The sequence below is a fragment of the Pezoporus occidentalis genome, unplaced genomic scaffold, assembly GCF_034315485.1.
Source record: "Pezoporus occidentalis ecotype Australia unplaced genomic scaffold, CSIRO_AGI_Poc_V1 ctg20, whole genome shotgun sequence".
Lineage (NCBI taxonomy): Eukaryota > Metazoa > Chordata > Aves > Psittaciformes > Psittacidae > Pezoporus > Pezoporus occidentalis.
In genome coordinates this window covers 581,001-600,534 of record NW_026913856.1, presented here as the reverse complement: position 1 = coordinate 600,534, position 19,534 = coordinate 581,001, and the positions used below count along the sequence as shown (strand labels likewise).

Here is a 19,534-nt window from a genome sequence, read left to right as displayed (position 1 = left end):
GTACCAGTAAGCAGTGTTGGGAACAGATTTCCCCCCGCCCCTTGCTGCGCTCCTCGCCTCCCTCCCGACGGCTGCTTAAGCCCGTGCGAACGCTTCCTTGCCGAGGCGTTTTGATCCCTCGGTTTTAACGTTCGTGTTCAGGATAGCTCCGAAAACTCCCTCGGCGTCTCCCCCGCGCCGTGAGGAGGGTGGGTACGGTCAAACGGGTGTCGCAGGGCGCGTCCCGTGCGCGCGGCGCGGCCGCCACCCCCCAGATTTGGGGATGCTGAAACTTTTTTTCACGTTTCCGCAGGGTCACGATTTCCGCTTCCCTCCTTCAAAAACACCCCGCACCCGTCCGCGCCCCGCGGCCGCCGCTCTCCGCCATGGAGGAGCCGGGGGCCGCCGAGCCGCCGCCCGGGCCGCGCCCGCTGCTGCTGCCGCCGGCGGAGCTGCTGCGCTCCCGCAAGGGGCGGCTCCTGCTCGCCGAGTCGGTAAGGGCGGGAGCGGGGCAAGGGGGGGAACCGCCGGGGCCGGATCGCAGCCCCCACCCGCGGAGGGGGCTCCGGGCGCGCACGCGGCAGTTAGCTCGGCCCGGCCGCAGCGCGGTGGTGGCGGAGGCAGGCGCGGCCGAGGGCAGCCCGCGAGCCCCCGCTCCGGCGTGGGGAGAGCTCGGGGGGCAGCGGCGCTGAGCCTGTCCTGGCCGGCGCGTTTGGGAAACCGACTGAGCGGTCACGTTAAGCCCCCGGTGCCGCCGCCGCGTTCCTCGTTAGCAGGAGAGCTCTTCGTGTAAAAACGGCTCTGATTTCGTTTTAACCTACCCGCGGCGTGGGTACAGTGACCGCAGCTGACCGGTTCTGGTTTATCTCCTAGTGCCATGGGGGAGGGTATGCCTTGGTATGGGTATGTCCTCAGTACATCAGGAAGGTCCTTACTCACCACCTGATGGTGTGTGGCGTTGCATAGGGCATAATTATCTACCAGCTTTGGTCCTGAGTGCACCAAAAGCCGCGTGTGCCCTGACCTCGGAGAGAGACACGCTGTGGGGACAGTTCACTTACTGTGAAAAGACCAAACAATCAGCTGCAGCAATAATAGGAAACACTGCTCCCCCAGAACTACACCACATTTGTTGCTCTAGGGCCAAGTCCTGAGATCAGGGCTGGTGATTTCTAGCGTAACACTTTCTGGTATTTTGCTTGTAAAGGCTTAAAGCCTGACTAATGAAAGAGTACGTGCCTGGTAGGGAAAGAGAATCACAGGCTGGTTTGGGTTGGAAGCAACCTTAGAGCTCTTGCAGCTCCAACCCCTTGCCATGGGCAGGGGCACCTTCCACTAGAGCAGGTTGCTCCAAGCCTCATCCAGCCTGGCCTTGAACACTGCCAGGAATGGGGCAGCCACAGCTTCTCTGGGCACCCTGTACCAGGGCTTCACCACCCTCACATGGAAGGTTTCTTCCTATAAGTCTCCCCTCTGACAGACGCTACATGCCTTTGTAAGAAGTCCGTCTCCAAATTTCTTGCAGCCCCCTCTAAGGTACTGGTGGTTTTTAAGAAAATCTACCCCCATGGGCAGTGGGTATTTCAAATAAAAAGTTAAATTTTAAGAGGAATTTAGTTGTCTGAAATTATACCTTCAACATCATTTATACTAGAAATAACAAAAGATTTAAACACTAACTTCTCTGTAAGTTTTTGACAGCAAGTAGTCAAATATTAGGACAGCTCAAACTAGCAGTCATGGAGCTAAACTAAACATGGAGCACTGTTCAGATCTGTAAGGTGTCTCTGTCTGTCCGCTGTGCTAGCTCAGAGAAGGAAATGGGGAAATTCAGGCAGGAGAAGGGGGAGGTATGGGCAGAAGGGGCAGCGCCGTTAGACTCCCAGACCAGCCCTGTGAGTTTGTGAAGCTGTTGGTAACAGACAGGAGATGCACGGCTGGAGTTGAGAAGAAAGCCCATTCATCCAGGAGATGAGGATGACTTCTGCAGTGGGGAGCACAGACCTTGGGCTGGGGAGCAGAGGCCACATGCAGCATCAGCTCCAGCAGAAGTGCTGTGAAAACCCCATGTATTCCCATCACTCATACACCATCTGCAGTTTGCAAAAACACATGTTTAGAAGATACCAAATCAACTAACTTCCCTCCTGTGGCATTCAGTTTTGTTATGTTCTATAATATATACTGGAATTTCCTATAGAAGCCTACAGCCGGTAGATGATGACTTTCAGACCGGCTGGCTTTTTAACATCTCCAAATGATGATGATTTGAGGAGTACTGTTTTGGTCATGGGATCAGACTCACCCTTTTGTTGTCATAGAGAAGTACTGATTATGCCTCCTTGGAGTAATAAAAACTGCTCTGTTTTGACAAAAGAGAGGCTTATCCTGTGTGAGACCGCTTGGGGCTTCCCGAGGGTTTGGCTGGCTGGATGCAGCACTAAAAGAGGCTGCTGCAAAGCTTTCTGTTGCTCTCTGTGGGCCAGCCCACGTGCCAAGGGTGTCATTTCCTGACAGAGGGAGGCAGTGGTAGTTTCTCTCCTGTTGTCTCAGCTTTACTAGAAGAAACCCTTGAAGGCAACACAGGCCCCAGAACAAATCCAGTCTGTGTACAATTAAGAGAAATTCAGTGCCAAATAATTGAAGATGAGTCCAAGTTAAATCTATCACAGTTTATATCTGTGTTTCATCTTTAGCTTTGTATTTCTCCTCTCAAATGTGTGATTTGTCCCTCTTTGACACAGCACTGATGTGGGGCGGGGTTGTGTTCTGCATAAACATATGTAAATAATAATTCATGGGATACAGATTTTGAATAGTGTCCTTTGTTTAGGAAGAAAATGGGGTTCTCATTATTATCAAATACCTCTCTCACATTATTATTATTCGGCAGCTTGGCAAGTCCCAAGGGATGTGCTTTATTTCTCCGTGTTTAAAGTCATGCGAATACTGGCATGTCTGCAGGTAGATCAGAGGCTTTCTGTTCCGCTGCAGGAAATGCCAAGTCAGCTTTTTCAACATGTAAAATACAAACCACCACATATTGAAAAATATACTACCACCGAAGCAAAGCAGCGACTTGCAGACTTGTCTTTACTGGGGTAGATGGTCACACTTCTGCTTTTCTGGGTATAGCAGAAAGGGAACAGAAGTCAGCTTCAGCAGATTCCCTCCAGCGAGGATTGCTTTGTTCACATGAAGGAAACTTACAGCCACTTGCTGTCAAAAGTAACATTTTCATACATTTTTACACATTTTCACATGAAGTGAGTATGGATCTTCATAGTGCTCAGGTACAAGTTTCATGTCGGTGTGCAGACTGCTCTGGGGTCTGTCAGGTCTGGGCATTCTGGTGCTTCTAGAACAAGTTAGGCTGGTGATGAAGCCGATTACAGGAAGAATCTTAATTAGAATCTCAAATTTTATTCAGAGAAGGAAGTTCCCCCCATCCCTCTGTTCCTTTTCATCTTCCTGCCTCATTAATTTTTTATTCCACCTGGGATAGCTGCACAGCCACAAAGCAGTAACATCAAATACATGTATAAGCTTTGCTGTCTCTCCTGAGCCTATTTATTTTCACTGTCTTGCACCTCCACTTTCTAATCACCAATTTTAATCTCCTAGGTTGGTTTTTTTATCTTTCTGTCCCCTTCCCATACCATTATTTCTTCCATATATTGTAACACTCCTTTTAAGCTACTTATTTTTTCTGAGTACTGAAGTTGCTGTCTTGAAGGTCAGCTTCTCACCCATGCTCTTTTCCCTCCTTAAGAGATGCATTTTTCAGTTCCCTTTATTCCATGTTGAAACCATTTAACAGACATTCTCATACCTGCCACCAGAGCTTGTCCAGGCAAGATTCACATTTATGTGTCCTGCTGCTCGTCCTGGCTGTTTCAGTCAAGCTTTTGTGCTTGTCCTGGTGACTACTGTAATTGTCATCTCCTTAGTCCCTTGAAGCCAGTACACAGTCGCATTATGGAGTTTTTTAATAGAAGTGTGGTATGACTATATAAGGTTGTCCTGTATAAGATTGTGTCACCTTTGTGGTCACACAAAGAATGTAGAAATCATTGTGCCTGTTTTTCTTCTCTTTTCCTGTCTCTCTTCTGTCTTTTCAGTCTCCTCTGGACTGACCTTCATAAATGAAACTTCCAGCTGCTCTGTGTAAAGCCTCCTTTGAAGACAATCCTGTGCCTTTGACTGGGTCTGTAGCCAGAAGGCAACTCTTGCAGCTAACTGGGGGAACCGAGAGCTTCGTGACAAGTATGATGAAGAAGTAAAATAGCAGAGACCACTGAGTGAGCACCTCTTTTATGGAGACAGGCTGAGAATATTGAGCTTGTTCAGCCTTAGAGCAGCTTTCAGTGCCTAAAGGGGACAACAAGAAATGTGGAGAGGGGCATGTAGGGATAGGAGAGGGGCAATGTCTTGAAACTGACAGAAGATTTACATTAGACATTAGGCAGAAGTTCTTCCCTGTGAGGGTGCTGAGGCGCTGGCACAGGTTGCCCAGAGAAGCTGTGGCTGCCCCATCCCTGGCAGTGTTCAAGGCCAGGTTGGACGGGGCTTGAAGCAACCTGCTCTAGTGGAAGGTGTCCCCATGGCAGGGGCTTGGAACTGGACAAGCTCTGAGGCCCCTTCCAACCCAAACCGTTCTGTGACCTACTTGCACTCTCTATCAATAAGCAACAACAAATGCACTTTTGCCCAGAAGAGATCACCACAAGCCACTTTTAAAGTTAAGCAAACAACAAGTTAAGCAAACTTGTTCTTTTCCAAGGAGGGCACATGAGGAGCATTTGATGCATTTGATGGTGTGGATGGTGAGCGGAGGGCACTGGGGTGTGTGTAGTAGTGTGCAATGATGTCAGCTGCTTCCCAGCATCTTTGTCCCAAGTGGGCTGCGGTGGCTCTGTTCTCCCTGCAGGGAGCTAACGCCTTCTCGATCTGCCCTGACCTCAGCACTTCAGCAGTCCTCCCACCCTTAAGGAGCCCAGTGCTCTCTAACCATTTTTATACCTTCCAGTGGAAGCTAGTGACATGATGCAGTATAACTTCGTAATGCCTGGCCAGCTGAAGAAGCCCAGCAACAGTATTGAGTGAGAACTATGTGGGAGAAAATCTATTTTGAAACACAATACCAGAGAAGTTCCTTTAAAAAAGAAAAAGTAATATTTAATAGTTCTTTCTCTTTTATGTACAGTCCCATCCCCACACACCAAAAACAAAAGGTGCTCAGTGAACAAATCAGGCTTCTTTTTTTGCCAGGATTTTTTATAATCTTACCACTTCCAGACTATGAAAGGATCCTCTTCTGTGCTTCACTGAGCTACAGCTTTCTGCATCCACATATTATTCCACAGTGGAGCTGGCAATCACGATAAACTTTCAATAGCTGCTATCAGTGCTGAGGATGTAATCCCAAGGGACAAAGACCTCACCTTTGTATATGCAAATGGACAAAACTAATAAAACACTACATTTTTTTTTCTCCCAGAAACAGCAGTGCTTTCTGAGTCTGAAAGTACTAGAAATGAACTTGCAAATGCATTGAGCCGAACTTCCTCTCTAGCTGTTGGGTTTTGGTTTTGGCTTGTTTTCTTTTTTCGCATAGATACAGAGCTGTTGAAAAATTACAAGATCCCATTGCTTGGAAATGCATTTTTAAATATGTAGCTGCAGTAAAATCATTTTTAAATATGTAGCTGCAGTACATATTTAAAAATTTTTAAATATGTAGCTGCAGTAAAAAGGTGCAGAACAAGTTTGATATGCTTTGATCATCTGACGGTCTTTAGAAGGGTCAGGCTACGTTCTGAACATTGCTTTAGAGTTTGTCAGTTTTGAGCAGTTTTTGGTTTGCCAGATGTTTGTCTCAAAGACTTGAAGTCTGGAAAAGCAAATAGGTGTTCATGAGTTCTGGGTACAGACAGATCAGTGTATGGTGGGGGGGAGAGGTGTGTTTTTTAAATTACCAGATTTTTAGATGACATCAGGTGCTGCAGTTAATGGCACTGCAGTTCAATGGTCAGACAAGATAAGATACCTACTCGCTTCTGTAATTCAGAAAGGGCAGTAATAGGTAATATCCACTATTGCTCAGGGAGTCCCTGCACTCCACTTACCAGAAGAGGAAATGATCTGTAAATGAAGAAATGAGAAACATTATCGAAAGGCAGCAGCTTTGGGGCTCTCCTATTACACAGGGCTGTCCCCAGGTTGCCTGGTAGATCTGACATCAAAATCCACATCAGGGCTGTGACACTGCCACCAGGGAGACCAAAGAAAACAAAAAACAAGCCCTACAGAGCCATCAGGCACCTCCTTCCTTTTGTTTCTCTTGCTCTTTCTAATGGCTGCCTGCCCTTCCAGCCTTGCCTCAATGAAGGCTAAAATACTATCTCTTAACCTTTGTTATCTCTTAACCTATCTAAAATACTATCTCTTAACCTTTATTCTCAAAATCTGGTCCATTATTTTATCGGTGTGTATTTCACAAAATCTTCCTTGGGCCTTTTCAGTCTCTGAATGCCTGCAGAATGAGAGCAGTAATCACACTTCATGTCAGATTCTTTCCCTTTTACAGTTATCATCAGGAATCCATTGAAATCAAGGGAATTCTTGCAAATCAAGGGTGTTGGGTATTTTTAATGTGGCTTTAATGTGCACTTCACCAGCACAACAGTGGGGTGCTGATAAGTAGAGGTGAGGACCAGGGAGCTGTGATGGGCTGGAACTCAAGCTCCCCACTTGTGGTAGTGATGGCAGGAGTATTGGTACTGTTCATCAGGGCCGAGGAACAGGCAACAGGAGACTGATGCAATCCTATCAGTAACTGAGAATTTGTTGGAGCAAGTAACTGTCCTGTTAACTGGATTTTTAAATGGGCAACCAGTATTTCCCCAGATGCCAGGTTCTCTGGATCAGGCCAAATTCGAAAGCTGAAATGCTTAGACTGATGCTTTTGTCTCTTCAGCAACTTACCTTGCACCGAACCAGGGATCCCAGCAGCACACCAGAGCAAGAGCCCCTCGGTGTGCTCATCACAAAACAAGTTTCTGTTGCATCCTGAGCCCCATTAACAGCAGGGTCTTGGGCACTGCACTGCATTTCAAACCACATAGACCAGCCCAGGACCATCAGGGTGAAGGAAAGACAGCAGGAACCTTAAGTTGCATGAACTACTGTAAAGCTGATCTTAAAAGAACACAAAGGCTCTTCGTTTCACCTAATAGTTAAGGCTTTTGACAGGAAAACTTTTTGCTCTGTATAAAGGCAGGCAGAGCACAGGAGTTACTGTATTGAACAGAATCGAGATCAAAGTGATCTCCCTCCTCGTCATCAACTTACATATCTGAAATTTGCCTCTCTGCCTCCCCTTGCTGCTGTAGTATGATGTATTATTTAACACTGCATTTAATCATTTCATAAGTGATCTAACAAGTTCAGTTCAGGTCTAATGCTCAGCTACTGAAAGGGGGTTGGTAGGTGGGACCTATCCTGAAGTCCTCTCCTCCCTGCTGCTGTTTGTCCCTGCATACTTCTCTGTCTAAACATCTCAGCTACCACACTTGCCTTTAGCCAGAAAAAGGAAGAGATTGCCTTTTAAATATCATAATGAAAGAAAAAAAATCCTAGCTATTTGATGATTTCTTTTTAAATGGAGAAAATATGAAACCATGTTCCACAAATGCAAGTGAAGCAGATTGCCAAAGTTAAAGTCCAGTCTTTCTGGCTTAATTCCTTGGGGGTGGGAAGGGAATAGGGGTTGTGATAGGAAGGAGGAAGTCCTCTCTTTCCTCTTAGTAGTTTTGCAAGTTCTATTATATCCACTTCTTTTCAAACAGAACTCACTACTTTTCATTTTCAGAAATACAATACCATGTTCAGGTTAAGATACAGTGAACACTATATGAAAACCCTGGAAAAAGCCGCAAAAAGGCTATGGAAGCAATAAGCAAATAATAATAAATAACAAAATAGGATAACAGCCTCGATGTAAAAGTGAACTCTGTCTATTACACCAGATCAGTTCATACAACCCAGTGAAACGAGAACAATGCGTAGACATTAAGATAAATATAGTATCTTACTAAAAATGTCACATCCTCTCAGACTTCACCACCCAGTCCTAATGGATCTAAACAATATACTCAGCTATTATCATCCTGGTAAAGAACTGACAGCTTTCCCCAAAACCCAGGCTTAGAATAAAGGCTTTTTAATTAAGAAATTATTTCAACAGGCTTGAACTGTAGTTGGCCCTAAACCTAAATGGGCTCTATTGAGATATGTATTTGAAGGTTGGCTGACTGCTCATAAGAATATTTATTAATTAATTCTATGAGCCTTTTCATTTACATATGATAATGATGGGGGGGGGGGGGTGGTGGTGGTGTTGAGGTACAGTTGGTTCCCAGGAACATGTGGTAGCAGCAAATAAATCCATAGATGTGAAACTGAATGAAGCAAATGCATTGATCATCACAGTGCCAACATTTATGCTTTTCAGGAAGCCACATCTGCCTTTGTGCGTGCCATCTGGGGAAAAATAAAACATCTATTTTCAATATTATATGAGTGAGAATGTCAGTGTCACAGTTTAGCATTTAAAAGTTCAGTTCTGAAATTCCTTGTAATCTGACACTGAAACAGCACCTATGTTGACCAAAAGCATCTCTGGGCATTGCTTAGGCAGAGATTTGTCTCCAAGAAGAAAGCCTGAACAGAGCAGCTCAGGTGTAAACTAGCGCATAATATACTTGCGGGAGGTGTTTTATTCAGCATGCTAGCTGCATTTTATTAGTAGTATTTTGAGCTAATTTGAAGAAAACAGCAACCAGTTCCCATGCAGGGCAGTAGAGCAGCAGGGCTGGAGCCTCTGCCCAGAGGTGACCAGCTCACAGCATATCATTTAAAAATTTTGTTAAGTTTCTCCATGGTTTCCTCACCTCCCACTTTCACAAATACAGCAGCTGAAAGTCCAGAAGCACTTCAGTGCTGTGGTTTAGGTGAAAATGCATTCTCTTTAACCATTTTTCCATTGTGAAACTGTGGTTTAAGCCATAAACTGTATTCTGAAGGTCTTTTAATTGAATGGGAAAACAAATGCTATTTCTTATTACTTTGTAATTATAAATTATCGTGGAGATAAAACAAACGTATGGGAATTACCTATCCAATTAGTCTCTAAACCAGCTGTCAACACTGGAAAACTAGACCCTGAGACTTCCAGAAATCACGGAATAATTACTTCTCAGCTCTTTTCTGTCCATCAACAGCAGACTTTTTCTTTCAGCTCTAAGAAGATTATCAGTGCTGAGTTACTTTGGGCTATCTGAGCAATGATTTGGGTTTCAAATGAGAACAGTCACAGCTGAAAGCTTAAAGCTCTCTTTGCTTGGCAATGCCCCGCTCTGTTTTCAGAATTATACTGTCAGCAGTGTTCACAATCCAGAGCAAATTACTGACTCTGAGAGGTGCAAATCCACCGTGTTCTCCAGAAAGTCAACTTCATACACATTGAAATAAATGCCATTACCTTAGATTTATTCCATGCTAAACAAGAAAACTCATTTGGCCTAAGGAAAAAAGAAAAAAAGCAGCAAGATAATGCCATCACCAGCAGCACTGACAGAACAGTGCTTCAAAGCAGTTCAGCTGCCTGAGGCTCTGCTGTTCCAAGAGAATAACTAGTTTTCTCTTCACTCTAGGTGCTGTCATTTATCATCTTTATCTGCTATATTGCGTCTCAAGCTACCTCTTTCATGATGGCACCGCTCCTTGAGTTTCTGCTGGCACTGTTTCTTTTTTTTGCCTACGCTTCCAAACTTAATGAGAAGTTTAAAGGACTCTACTGGCCTTTGATGGTAAGTGAAATGTGCAGTTTCAAAGATATCACTGTACAGTGTAACATGAGTAAAAGGGACTATGTGGGAATTTAGGCTGACGGTTAATAACTTCTCCTTCTTATTAGAAACTTGTCTGCATTGCCTCCTATTCAAAAGACCCAGAGCACTCTTTAAACTATGCTGTATTACATACTATAGCTTTCTTGGTGCTGACACAAAGCATGGTTGTACTAAAGCATGGAACTTATGCCCTATTCCAGGCAAATGGCTTAGGGCTGGATTTTCAGAAGCAGGCAGCACCAGCCTAAGTCTAACCACTTCTCAGGCCTCCTTAATATAGCCACCCTTAAAAATGGGGAAGCCAGGGCAGGCTATATAGCAATGCATATACTTCACTAGTGTTTTTAAATTCTCAGGTAAGTGCTGTTGAGATGCAGTCGTACTCACGTGCAAACCAGCTGACAGCTGTTTCATTAAGGGGGAAGCCCTGCAACTCTTGCCAGCAGATGCCATTCACACAAAGGAAACACTGTCTGGCTACTCGTTGGGCAGTTTCCAGGTTTGTAGTTGCAGGTGGTTACTGCACACTGGCCACTGGATGTCTCTGTTGCTTCAGATCTACGTTCTAAAGAGAGCATTTGCCTACCAGCACAAATACTTCAAAAAAGAACAGTAATTCAATCGATCTGTATTCTTTTGGTACAGTTTAGCTATAGTTCATCATAAGTGAGAATTTGAATTAGAGCTCTCAATGTATGAAAATAACATTAGCAAGTCCACTGGTGGATAGAAAATAGCAGTGACTTTGATTGTGACTGTGCGTGGTTTCCAGCTGGTAATCTCAGTCCCATCATTTTCCTGTTTTTTACATGCCTCTGATTCCAGAACTAAGATGAAAAAAAGCTCTCACATGTTTATTATGTCCATTACCATAATATACTCCAGCTGCCAAATGTAGATAACTGACCTTGTCCTGACTTCAGAAGAGTCGAGTTTCTTGTAAGATTTGTGTTCTGAGACAGTATCTTACTTATCCATCTGCCTTCTGAAAAGGCAGAAGATCTAATTGTGACCAGAGGTCAGGATACCAGTATTCCAGCTCACATGATTTACACGTGCCCTGGGAATCACAGCTCCTTATTTAATACACAGTTCAGAGACACAGTTTCCCCATCACACCACTGCTTGTGTTACAGAGCATGGCCCCTGCCCTGCCGAGCTGCAGTCTCAGCCACAGAAGCACGTATGTCTGTGACAGCAGCAGGTACATTCACTTAGGCTAGCCTGTGGAATTACAAGTGTACATACTAAGTATAAATCATAGCTTTAAATATTAAAAGTATTTCGTTCCTAGCTGCTACAGTTCCTACAGACAGGCTTGCTTCTATACAGAAACAGGTACACCCCAGTTCACCATAGGAACTGGTTTGCTCCTCCAGAGCCTCCAGTACTGCAGGAGTTCTGCATAAAGATGAGATTTCTTTAGGTATTTCAAATGATTCTTCCATTACAGCAGACAGTACTGTGCTCCAGGTTTAGCCTCACAGAAATCTAGCCTTTCTTTGCCTGAAGAAAGGTCTGCCTATCATAAGCCTGGTAAAAGTAGGATTTATACTCGCATCTGTAAGAGCAGAAGCTTATGCCAAAATTCTGGTCATCTCTCATTTAAAAATATTTCCCAGATGAGCAATTCATCTGCTACAAAACAGCAGTCTGCAGTCATGCTGCAGCATCAGGCCAGTCCACTGATGCAACAACGGAGGCTTTTAGTGGCCATTTCTGAAATCTTTTTTACAGGATCTTCTGTATTGGAATTCATGACTAATCTGAGAATGCAACATTGCCTATTTTACAGGATTTCTTGCGGTGTGTCACTGCTGCCATTATTTACTTTGCCATTTCAATTGCTGCTGTCTCAAAATATACCGATGGAGCATCTAAAGCAGCAGGAGTAAGTAGACATGAGCTTTCTACTTGAGTATTTTGGAGAAATGAGTATGGATGTACTTCAGAAACAATTCAATTTTGACCCCATTGCAAGTATTATACATTTCTTCCATTAACTAACTGAGATTTAGATTTGCCTAAGGCAAGGAAGAAATTGTCAATTACTTAGAAAAACAAGTTTTGGATCAGTGAATAGCTTTTTCATCCTGACAGTGCTGCTCAGTGTTAACTGTACTACTTAGGGAAGATGCCTATTCTGCTTTTTAATTTCACCAGCTGTACAGGGAAGACTTTTCTGTTGCTGCAAAGAACATCAAGTTCCTTGAATGGAGGGAATAATAATAATAATGAAAAAATAAACGTGTGACTACTAAGGACAGCCTAAATTAAGTAATCTCAACCTCCTGCCTCTAGTGCTTCTTTTTACTTGGATGAGTTGAAACAGCAGTGTCATTTTACTTTCCAGTATATGGGCTGCCCCTGAGAGAGTCTTCATCAACAACATTTTGTGTTCAGAAATAAGATACAGCCTCTCCACCTGCAACTTGACTCTAAGCATCAATAATGTATGCAACATTAATAAAATTTGCATAATAACTTTAAAAGATAGGGAAGAACAATACCCAGCAGTGTTACCCATCAGCCCTTAACAAACCATCCCAAGTAATACACGATTTCAAAACAAAGACCTTGTTTCAATCTTTGTCAACCCATTTAGACATGGTGCAACACACCCAGCATTTACCCTAGCTTCTCAGAGTGAAAGCCAGCCTGTTCTTGCCATGGTGCCACTTCTTTGACGCTAAACGGGTTACTGCGGAATCATTTCATCTCAGTCTAGTTCACTCTGCAATAGACATGTCTCTTCAAAAACCTCTAAAAAGTATTTCCAGAGGAATTGAGGTGATTTCTTGGTGGCAAAGAGAAGCCTTGGGAGGGGGGAGGAGCAGGCTACAATCTCTGTTAGCTCCAACCACAGGGCAGTGCTGATGCTCATGCTCAGGGTGTGCCCAGAGCCAGGGAGGGATATAGCTTGGGGAACAGTTAAGGATGCATCTGACAGAGCAATGACAGACATTGCTACCCAGGCTTCCAAATTAGCTGTAATTTAATTGATGTCAGTGGGTCACAACGCATTTCCCTTCCCTGTCTTTTTAGGAAGGCAGAGGCCAAAAAAATTAAGCCTCAGTCTTCTCTAAGAATTGTTGTGTTGGTTAGGCTTATTTTCATTTGTCTGGGACGTGACCTGTCTTTAAAAACTATTATTTTGCCATTTTAGGTGTTTGGATTTATAGCCACGATAGTGTATGCCATTGATTTCTACATAACCTTCAATGACCTGGTTACTTTTCTCAAGCAAGGCAGTTCTGATACCCCTGAAGGGCACAAGTCAGAGGGTAGGTAAAATTCCCTGTTTTGGTTATATGAGCATGTAACATGAGATTTTCTTCTCCATTTCACCCTTCACAGGGAAGCAAGAGCACTCAGAACAGTTTCTATTCTTGGCTACCTTGGGTTTGTATGCCACAACTATATGGAATTATGAAGCTGCTTAGTCTTAAAATACGTCTGGAATTTAAGTGATTTATAAAGAGAACTAGCAAGCCATGGATGTAAAGTTTCTCAAGAGTTTTACACCATCTAACTTTGAAAGGCCCCAGATCCCATTATAGAAATTATTGTGCAGAACAGACCTTTTTCTTCCCAAAGTGTCTTACTTCAAAGACAAACATCTACCCTTTTTAATAACTTAATAATTCACTTAATTTTTATAACTTGAAAAATATTTTTTATAACTTAGCATCCATTAGTCCACAGTTTTGTGTGTCACTTTCTTTTTACCATCTCTTTATCATGATTACCTCTTATTCAGGGTCAAGCTTTAACCATCTATGGGCAAATGACCTTGAAATTCAAGGACCACAAGGCATAAAATTAACAGGATTGTTATCAAATTTCTTTTAGTATGGGAGGTGCAGTCTACCTCAGGTTAGACAGATCCACTCGAAGATAAAAAGAGGGACCTGCTGTTGGAAGTTGAAACTCATTTCAAGTCAAGCCAGGACACAGGTAGCTATTTTGCAGTACTCAGGAGTTCAAATCAGGCATCACGCCCCAATACTACTCATCGCACCCACACAGATGAGAAAGACTGCTCCACACCTAAAAACAGACCAAAAGATCTCAGCCCCCAAAACCTCTCAGAAATGAACACCCCAGATGTGTACAGAATCACTGAAGGTCTAAAGTAATGCTAATAGTATTTTCTAGGTATTCTGGTAGACTGTAAAATGTTTTGCAGGCTTTAGGCCAAGAAGAGAAACAAAGAAATGAAGAATTAAAGAACACATCACAGGAAATAGACAAGACTAAAAACTGTTCATCCCCACACACCTCAAAAGAAAATCAGATGACAGGGGTACAAATTTAGGGTAAAGGTTAGATCACATTTCCCTGGAGATGGAGAGACAAATTTATAAACTTACAAATGCACAGTTGTGTAGCTTTGTGTTGAAGATTTGACTGTGCAAGAAAAGCTTTGCCCTGCAGCACTGCTTCTCCAGCACCAAACTTGTGTTCACATTGGAGATCTTATCTGCTGAGGTCAGAAATCCTGTGCTTCCTTGCAAGCAGAGTCTCAAGCTTGGGCAAGATGTACCCCTCTGTACCTATTGGGATTTCTTAACATCTTAAAGCTTTCAGATAGGTTTAACTGGCAGTGCATAACCGTGACCCCCAGCAATGTTCTAGTACAGGTAGCAGGTCTTCAGCAGACTTCCTCTTGGTGGTCACACTAACAGTAATACGTCTGCAGCTTCTTCTGTCTGAAGACCATTGCAGTGGTCTGAGTGCTTCTGAGCAGCATTTCTCAAGTCCTTTGAGACACCACTTAAAGCTCCATCATATTAAAAAGAACGGTCATGTTACAAGCCTTTTCCTAAATGTGCCACATCCTTTGAAGCACATGCCTGCTGAAGAGCAGTGTGCCTCTCCCAGCAGGAGCTGAAGCCGATGCAGGGGTGGCCAGTTTTCATTTTCACTATTGGTTCTTGTCTTACATTTCAGATGAGGACTCCAATTCTGACTCGGACTGAAGAACTGAAGTGTGAAGGGAAGATCATCAGGCACTTTCCACTTTGCCAAATGCACTGCTGATTGAAATATCTCCCTTATTTCAGCCTTGGTATTCTCTTTCCACCTCACTGTTTACAGAAGCATGAAAGTACAAACAGGGCAGTGACGTGGAAGAGGAGACTATTCCCAATGCCATTAGACAATCCTTCAGAACTACGTGTTTTACGGTAGTTCAACTTCTCCCAGAGGTCTGTATCCAGACAACACATCTCAATTCTCCATTGCCCATCCTTCCTCAGCACTACGATGTACTGAGTAAACAGGATCATATTTTAATCATGTAAGTGGAGCTTTTAATATGCTTTATTAATTCCAAATCTGTAACACTTATACCTTTTATACTTCTTGCTGTGCCAAAGAAGAGAGCCTTGGAATGCCTCTACTTTATTTGTATTTTTCTTGATTAACTAACACTATTTCTTTATCTGAAGTCTGAATATTCCACCATCTCAAGCACTGAAGGCATAGGTTATAGCTGACAGGTTGATTTCAACACATTTATATTTACTGCCTATCTGCGACAAGAAAAAGTGACAACTGGACAGTGTCACCACAGATACAAGGTAGAACAGATGAGGCATCATCTTACCAACCTCCTCTCTACCACTTGTGTGGAAGCCCTTGTATGTGTTTGCACATGCAGGTAAGGAAGGGTTGTCAAGTACCATCCAACAGCTGCCTGTTGAAGCCTGTAAATATCTGTGCAGGATCTCAACCACTGTCTGACCTCATGCCCTATGTTGCAAACGTCCATCCTCCCAGGAGGAGCAGTGCTGGACTTGGTCTGCTGGGTGTGCAAAACAGACAGCTCTCTCTGTATTACTCAGGATCCCTGCGCCCCAGGAGGGCAGTGCATCCTCCCCACTGTGAAAGGCCAAAACAACTGATCTTGGCGTACTTGGTGTCTACCACACACTGCTTGGAAAAAGCACGGTGTGCTTCCTACGTACAGCATCAGATGGGTCTGTTTCAAAGAACCTGTGTAAATTTTTAATAATTCATACAGTACCAGAACAGGTGGCCTTCAGAAGAAGTAATTAAAATGAGAACAGATGGTACTGACAGAGTAAATGGAAAATGGGGATAAACCAGTAAAAGCAGATTTCCTTTAGAACAAGATCACCACTCAGGTTCCAATTCCCTGTTAGCAGCTGGCTGCTGACGAGTAGAATTCGGTACCCAACAGCAAGCAGCGGCCTGGGAAGGTGCTGTCAGACACAAGAGCTGTCCATTGGGCAGCTCCACATCTCATCTCCAGACCACTAAGGGAACAGAAGCAAAAGCAAAGGGTTGCTTCTAACTGTAACAAATCATCTTTGCTATTATGAGAAAGCTCTTTGGACCTCTTCCTGCATGAGATCCCATAGTTCTTTTCTTTTTTGTCATTATTTTACTGGCATGTACTGTGACGTCAGGGGACCTGGGCTCATTTTTTATAGTCCATTATTTTGTATTTCTCTTTTTTAATTAAAAAAATTGTACTGCATGTTACAGCTGGATACTAGTACATGGTTAATATTTAGAAACTGCGCTGGATTAAAACCTCTTTTAATAGAAGCATTGGCTGTCTTTACTTAAATTTAAGACCTGGTTTTAATGCCTTGCCTCTGCCCAGTGGGATTAATGGTGTTTCAAGGAACTCCATAAGGCAGGATTCCGTGTGCTGGGGAGGTGGCCAGTAGCCCAGAGCCAGCACTGAAGACTCAACATTCACCCAGCTGGCAAGAAGAAACTTCATCTTTAGCACATAACATGACAGAACTTAACCAAGAATCAGATTTAGCGTATTCAGTAGACATTGGAGATACTGTGCTCCTACTTGGCAGCTGACACCACTGTAACCAGCAATCCCCTTGGGGTGTACCTGTCACAGACATGTTAGAACCCAGAACCTGCTAAGGCTGTTGTCCTGGGTTCAGCTGTAGCAGTCATTTTTCTCCTTAGTAGCTGGTGCAGGGCTGCGTTTTGGCTTTAGTCTTAGGACAATGCTGATAAAACACTGATGTTTTTAGTTGTTGCTAAGTAATGCTTAGCCCCATCAAGGACTTTTCAGTCTCTAGTGCTCTACCTAAAATCCACAGAAGAGGCAAACAAAATTGCTCATCAGCTGCCTCAGGACTACTCTGGCAGGCAGGCAATTAATTGCCTGTCCAGAGAATTTTGTTACCAGCATTCAAGTATTTGATGATTCTATTTATTTCTAAGCAGTCTGCCTCCCACGGTCAAGCCCTTGCGTAAGATTCCAGCATTTTATTTAAAAAGATCTGTTCCCATGACTGAAATAAAATACACTTTAGTATTTTATGAGTATCATTTCAGAATAGAAAATTCAATTAAAAATAACTACTTTAAACCCAATTCTGATTTGTGGGGAATTGGCTCAGTCTTTCATTCATCTGCTGCCAGCAATACTGCACCAAGCTCAGAGTCTGGTGTAGGGAGAGGGAGAGTCCACTTATTTTTTAGCTTGTTGGTTGTTTTTCCTCAACTAACAAGACCAAAATAGCCGAGATTCAAGATTCGCAGCACAAGCTGCACACCTGCAGCACACAGCCATTCTCCTTTTTAATTCCAGTGCTTGCTGAACAGCACTCAGCAGCAGACAAACCTAGGAAGCGGTGAGTTTCCAACGTGAAACAAATCTGTGTAGAAACAACACAAGAACTCTCAGAATCTAGACACTGTGAACCAAGGTCATTAACAGGAAGGAAAATGGATCAGCTGGCATCGCAGGTGAATACTTCACACAGCTCTCATGCTGTTCAAGGGTCTCCCTCCTGCCTTCGCCTATCAAAAGGCTTTCATACATACGTCCCTATGGAAGATTGCTCCAGTCTTGTGCAGTGATTGTGGTCAGGTGATGTGAAGGAATTCTCAAGACCTTTCCAAGCAGCCTTTTTAGATTCTGACTGAAATAAGAGGCTCAGCTGCCCTTGCCTCTGTCCATTACTCCACTTAATTTTGCTTTTCACCTGACACTGTTTGAAGTTCTGTAAGTCTTACATTTCCAACTGACAAAGGAATTACAAGTGAAGCACCGTGTATCTCAGCCTGTGATGTGAAGAATGTTTCCACCAGCCTGGTGTGCTGGGAGGCAGAAGGCAATTTAATGCTTTGCATAGCAAGCAGATGGTTTTTATTCGTTATGCTTCTGGTAAGCATTCGTTGTGCAAATTTCTAAGCTTGAATTTTATAGCTGCACCTTCCCCTGCTAGGAGGCCAGCAGCCTGTACCATTAAGCAAGCATGTACTTGTAACCAAACACTGACAGTGTGTGTTGCTAACACCTGCACTGCTAAAGTGCAGAAGTAATGAGGAAACACACATTGCTGCTAGGCTGAGATAAACCTCATAGCAGGCAGCTTGCAACCAACCTCACCAGAGACTGAAAGTAATAGAGATTCATTCCAAAGCCCAGGATACAAACTGCCCCCAAAGAGCAAGATACATATTACCATGCATATGTAAAAATACAAGCAGCAGCTCCACCTAGCCCTCCTTTAATCTGTTTTTTAGCATGGAGAGAGAACGAGAGAGAACACATCAAAGAAGCAGAAAAAATTTAGATTTTCTTGTTATAAATGCTTGAGACACCTTTTATAGCAGGGAGTATTGGTTCAATAAAACCAGGATGGAGACACCATCTCTTTCATTTTATTTCTAAGTAAACAGGACTGCACCAAACACCCCACCCCCCCGCAACACAGATTCCTCTTTACTGGAAGAATTCACAGTACACTGTTTTCTGTAAAACTTGTAGGTCAGAAGGCTACCCAGAGAGTTAGCATCAACTGCATTAAGGTCTGATCTTGAAGTTGGTCCAACAGATGCAATACCATAACACATAACAACAGCCAACATTGCCAACAGCCCCACACAGGCAGAATGACTGGGCCCATCTTGTAGTAGAAAAGCTGTATGAGCACGTGAGTTCCTTTGTTAATCCTTCTAGAAGCTCAACTGCACCACCACCTTTATCCACCTCCCCACCTCCCACACATTATCCCTGTTTCAAGAGCATCATCCATATTCCCAAATCTTTCCACAACACACACTCACTCAACCATCCATGGGTTCCTGCAGCTCTTACCCTTACTAACTCAGTGCTTTCACCTTCCACCTAAAGCACCTGGATACCAAAAATCCCAACTGAATCAAGGTAGGATTTGGATCCCACCGCCCACGAGGGGAAGAGTACTACCCGCTCATTCTGGGATTTCAACCCCAGAATTCCTTTTCAGTCCAGAATGTGATGCTGCCAACCACATGACACAGCATTTCAGCCTGTTAACAGCATATCAGAGGGGGAAGCAATCCCCTTCAGCAATAAAGCAGTACCATGGGCTTTGTGTTACATATAACCTCTCAAGGACTGCTTACACATGGTTTTTCATTAACTCCTGTATCTACAAAGTTTGGCTTGCCAGTCACAACTCAGGGTTGGCTGGTTTGATGTCTAACCCCGAAGCGCTGTTGTCTTGCATAGGAAGTGCATTTAGCAATCGCACTTGCTGGATTATCAACTAACTGACCACCCCACCACCACCTCTGGTATACTCAAGTTTATATGTTGCCTTTACAGATGAAGATTAAGACAGTGTTTTAGTACTTTATTATGT

At 43.6% G+C, this 19,534-nt stretch overlaps 1 protein-coding gene across 1 annotated transcript; it reads left to right on the top strand.

Annotated features, from left to right (window-relative positions):
- The first annotated feature begins 283 nt into the window (after nt 1–283).
- CMTM3 (CKLF like MARVEL transmembrane domain containing 3) lies at nt 284–15,451 on the top strand. The gene is made up of 5 exons (XM_062618251.1): nt 284–473; nt 9,696–9,851; nt 11,689–11,784; nt 13,060–13,177; nt 14,847–15,451. The coding sequence occupies exons 1-5, from the start codon at nt 366–368 to the stop codon at nt 14,873–14,875; spliced, it is 507 nt and encodes a 168-aa protein (XP_062474235.1). The 5' UTR covers nt 284–365; the 3' UTR covers nt 14,876–15,451.
- Nucleotides 15,452–19,534: the final 4,083 nt, after the last annotated feature.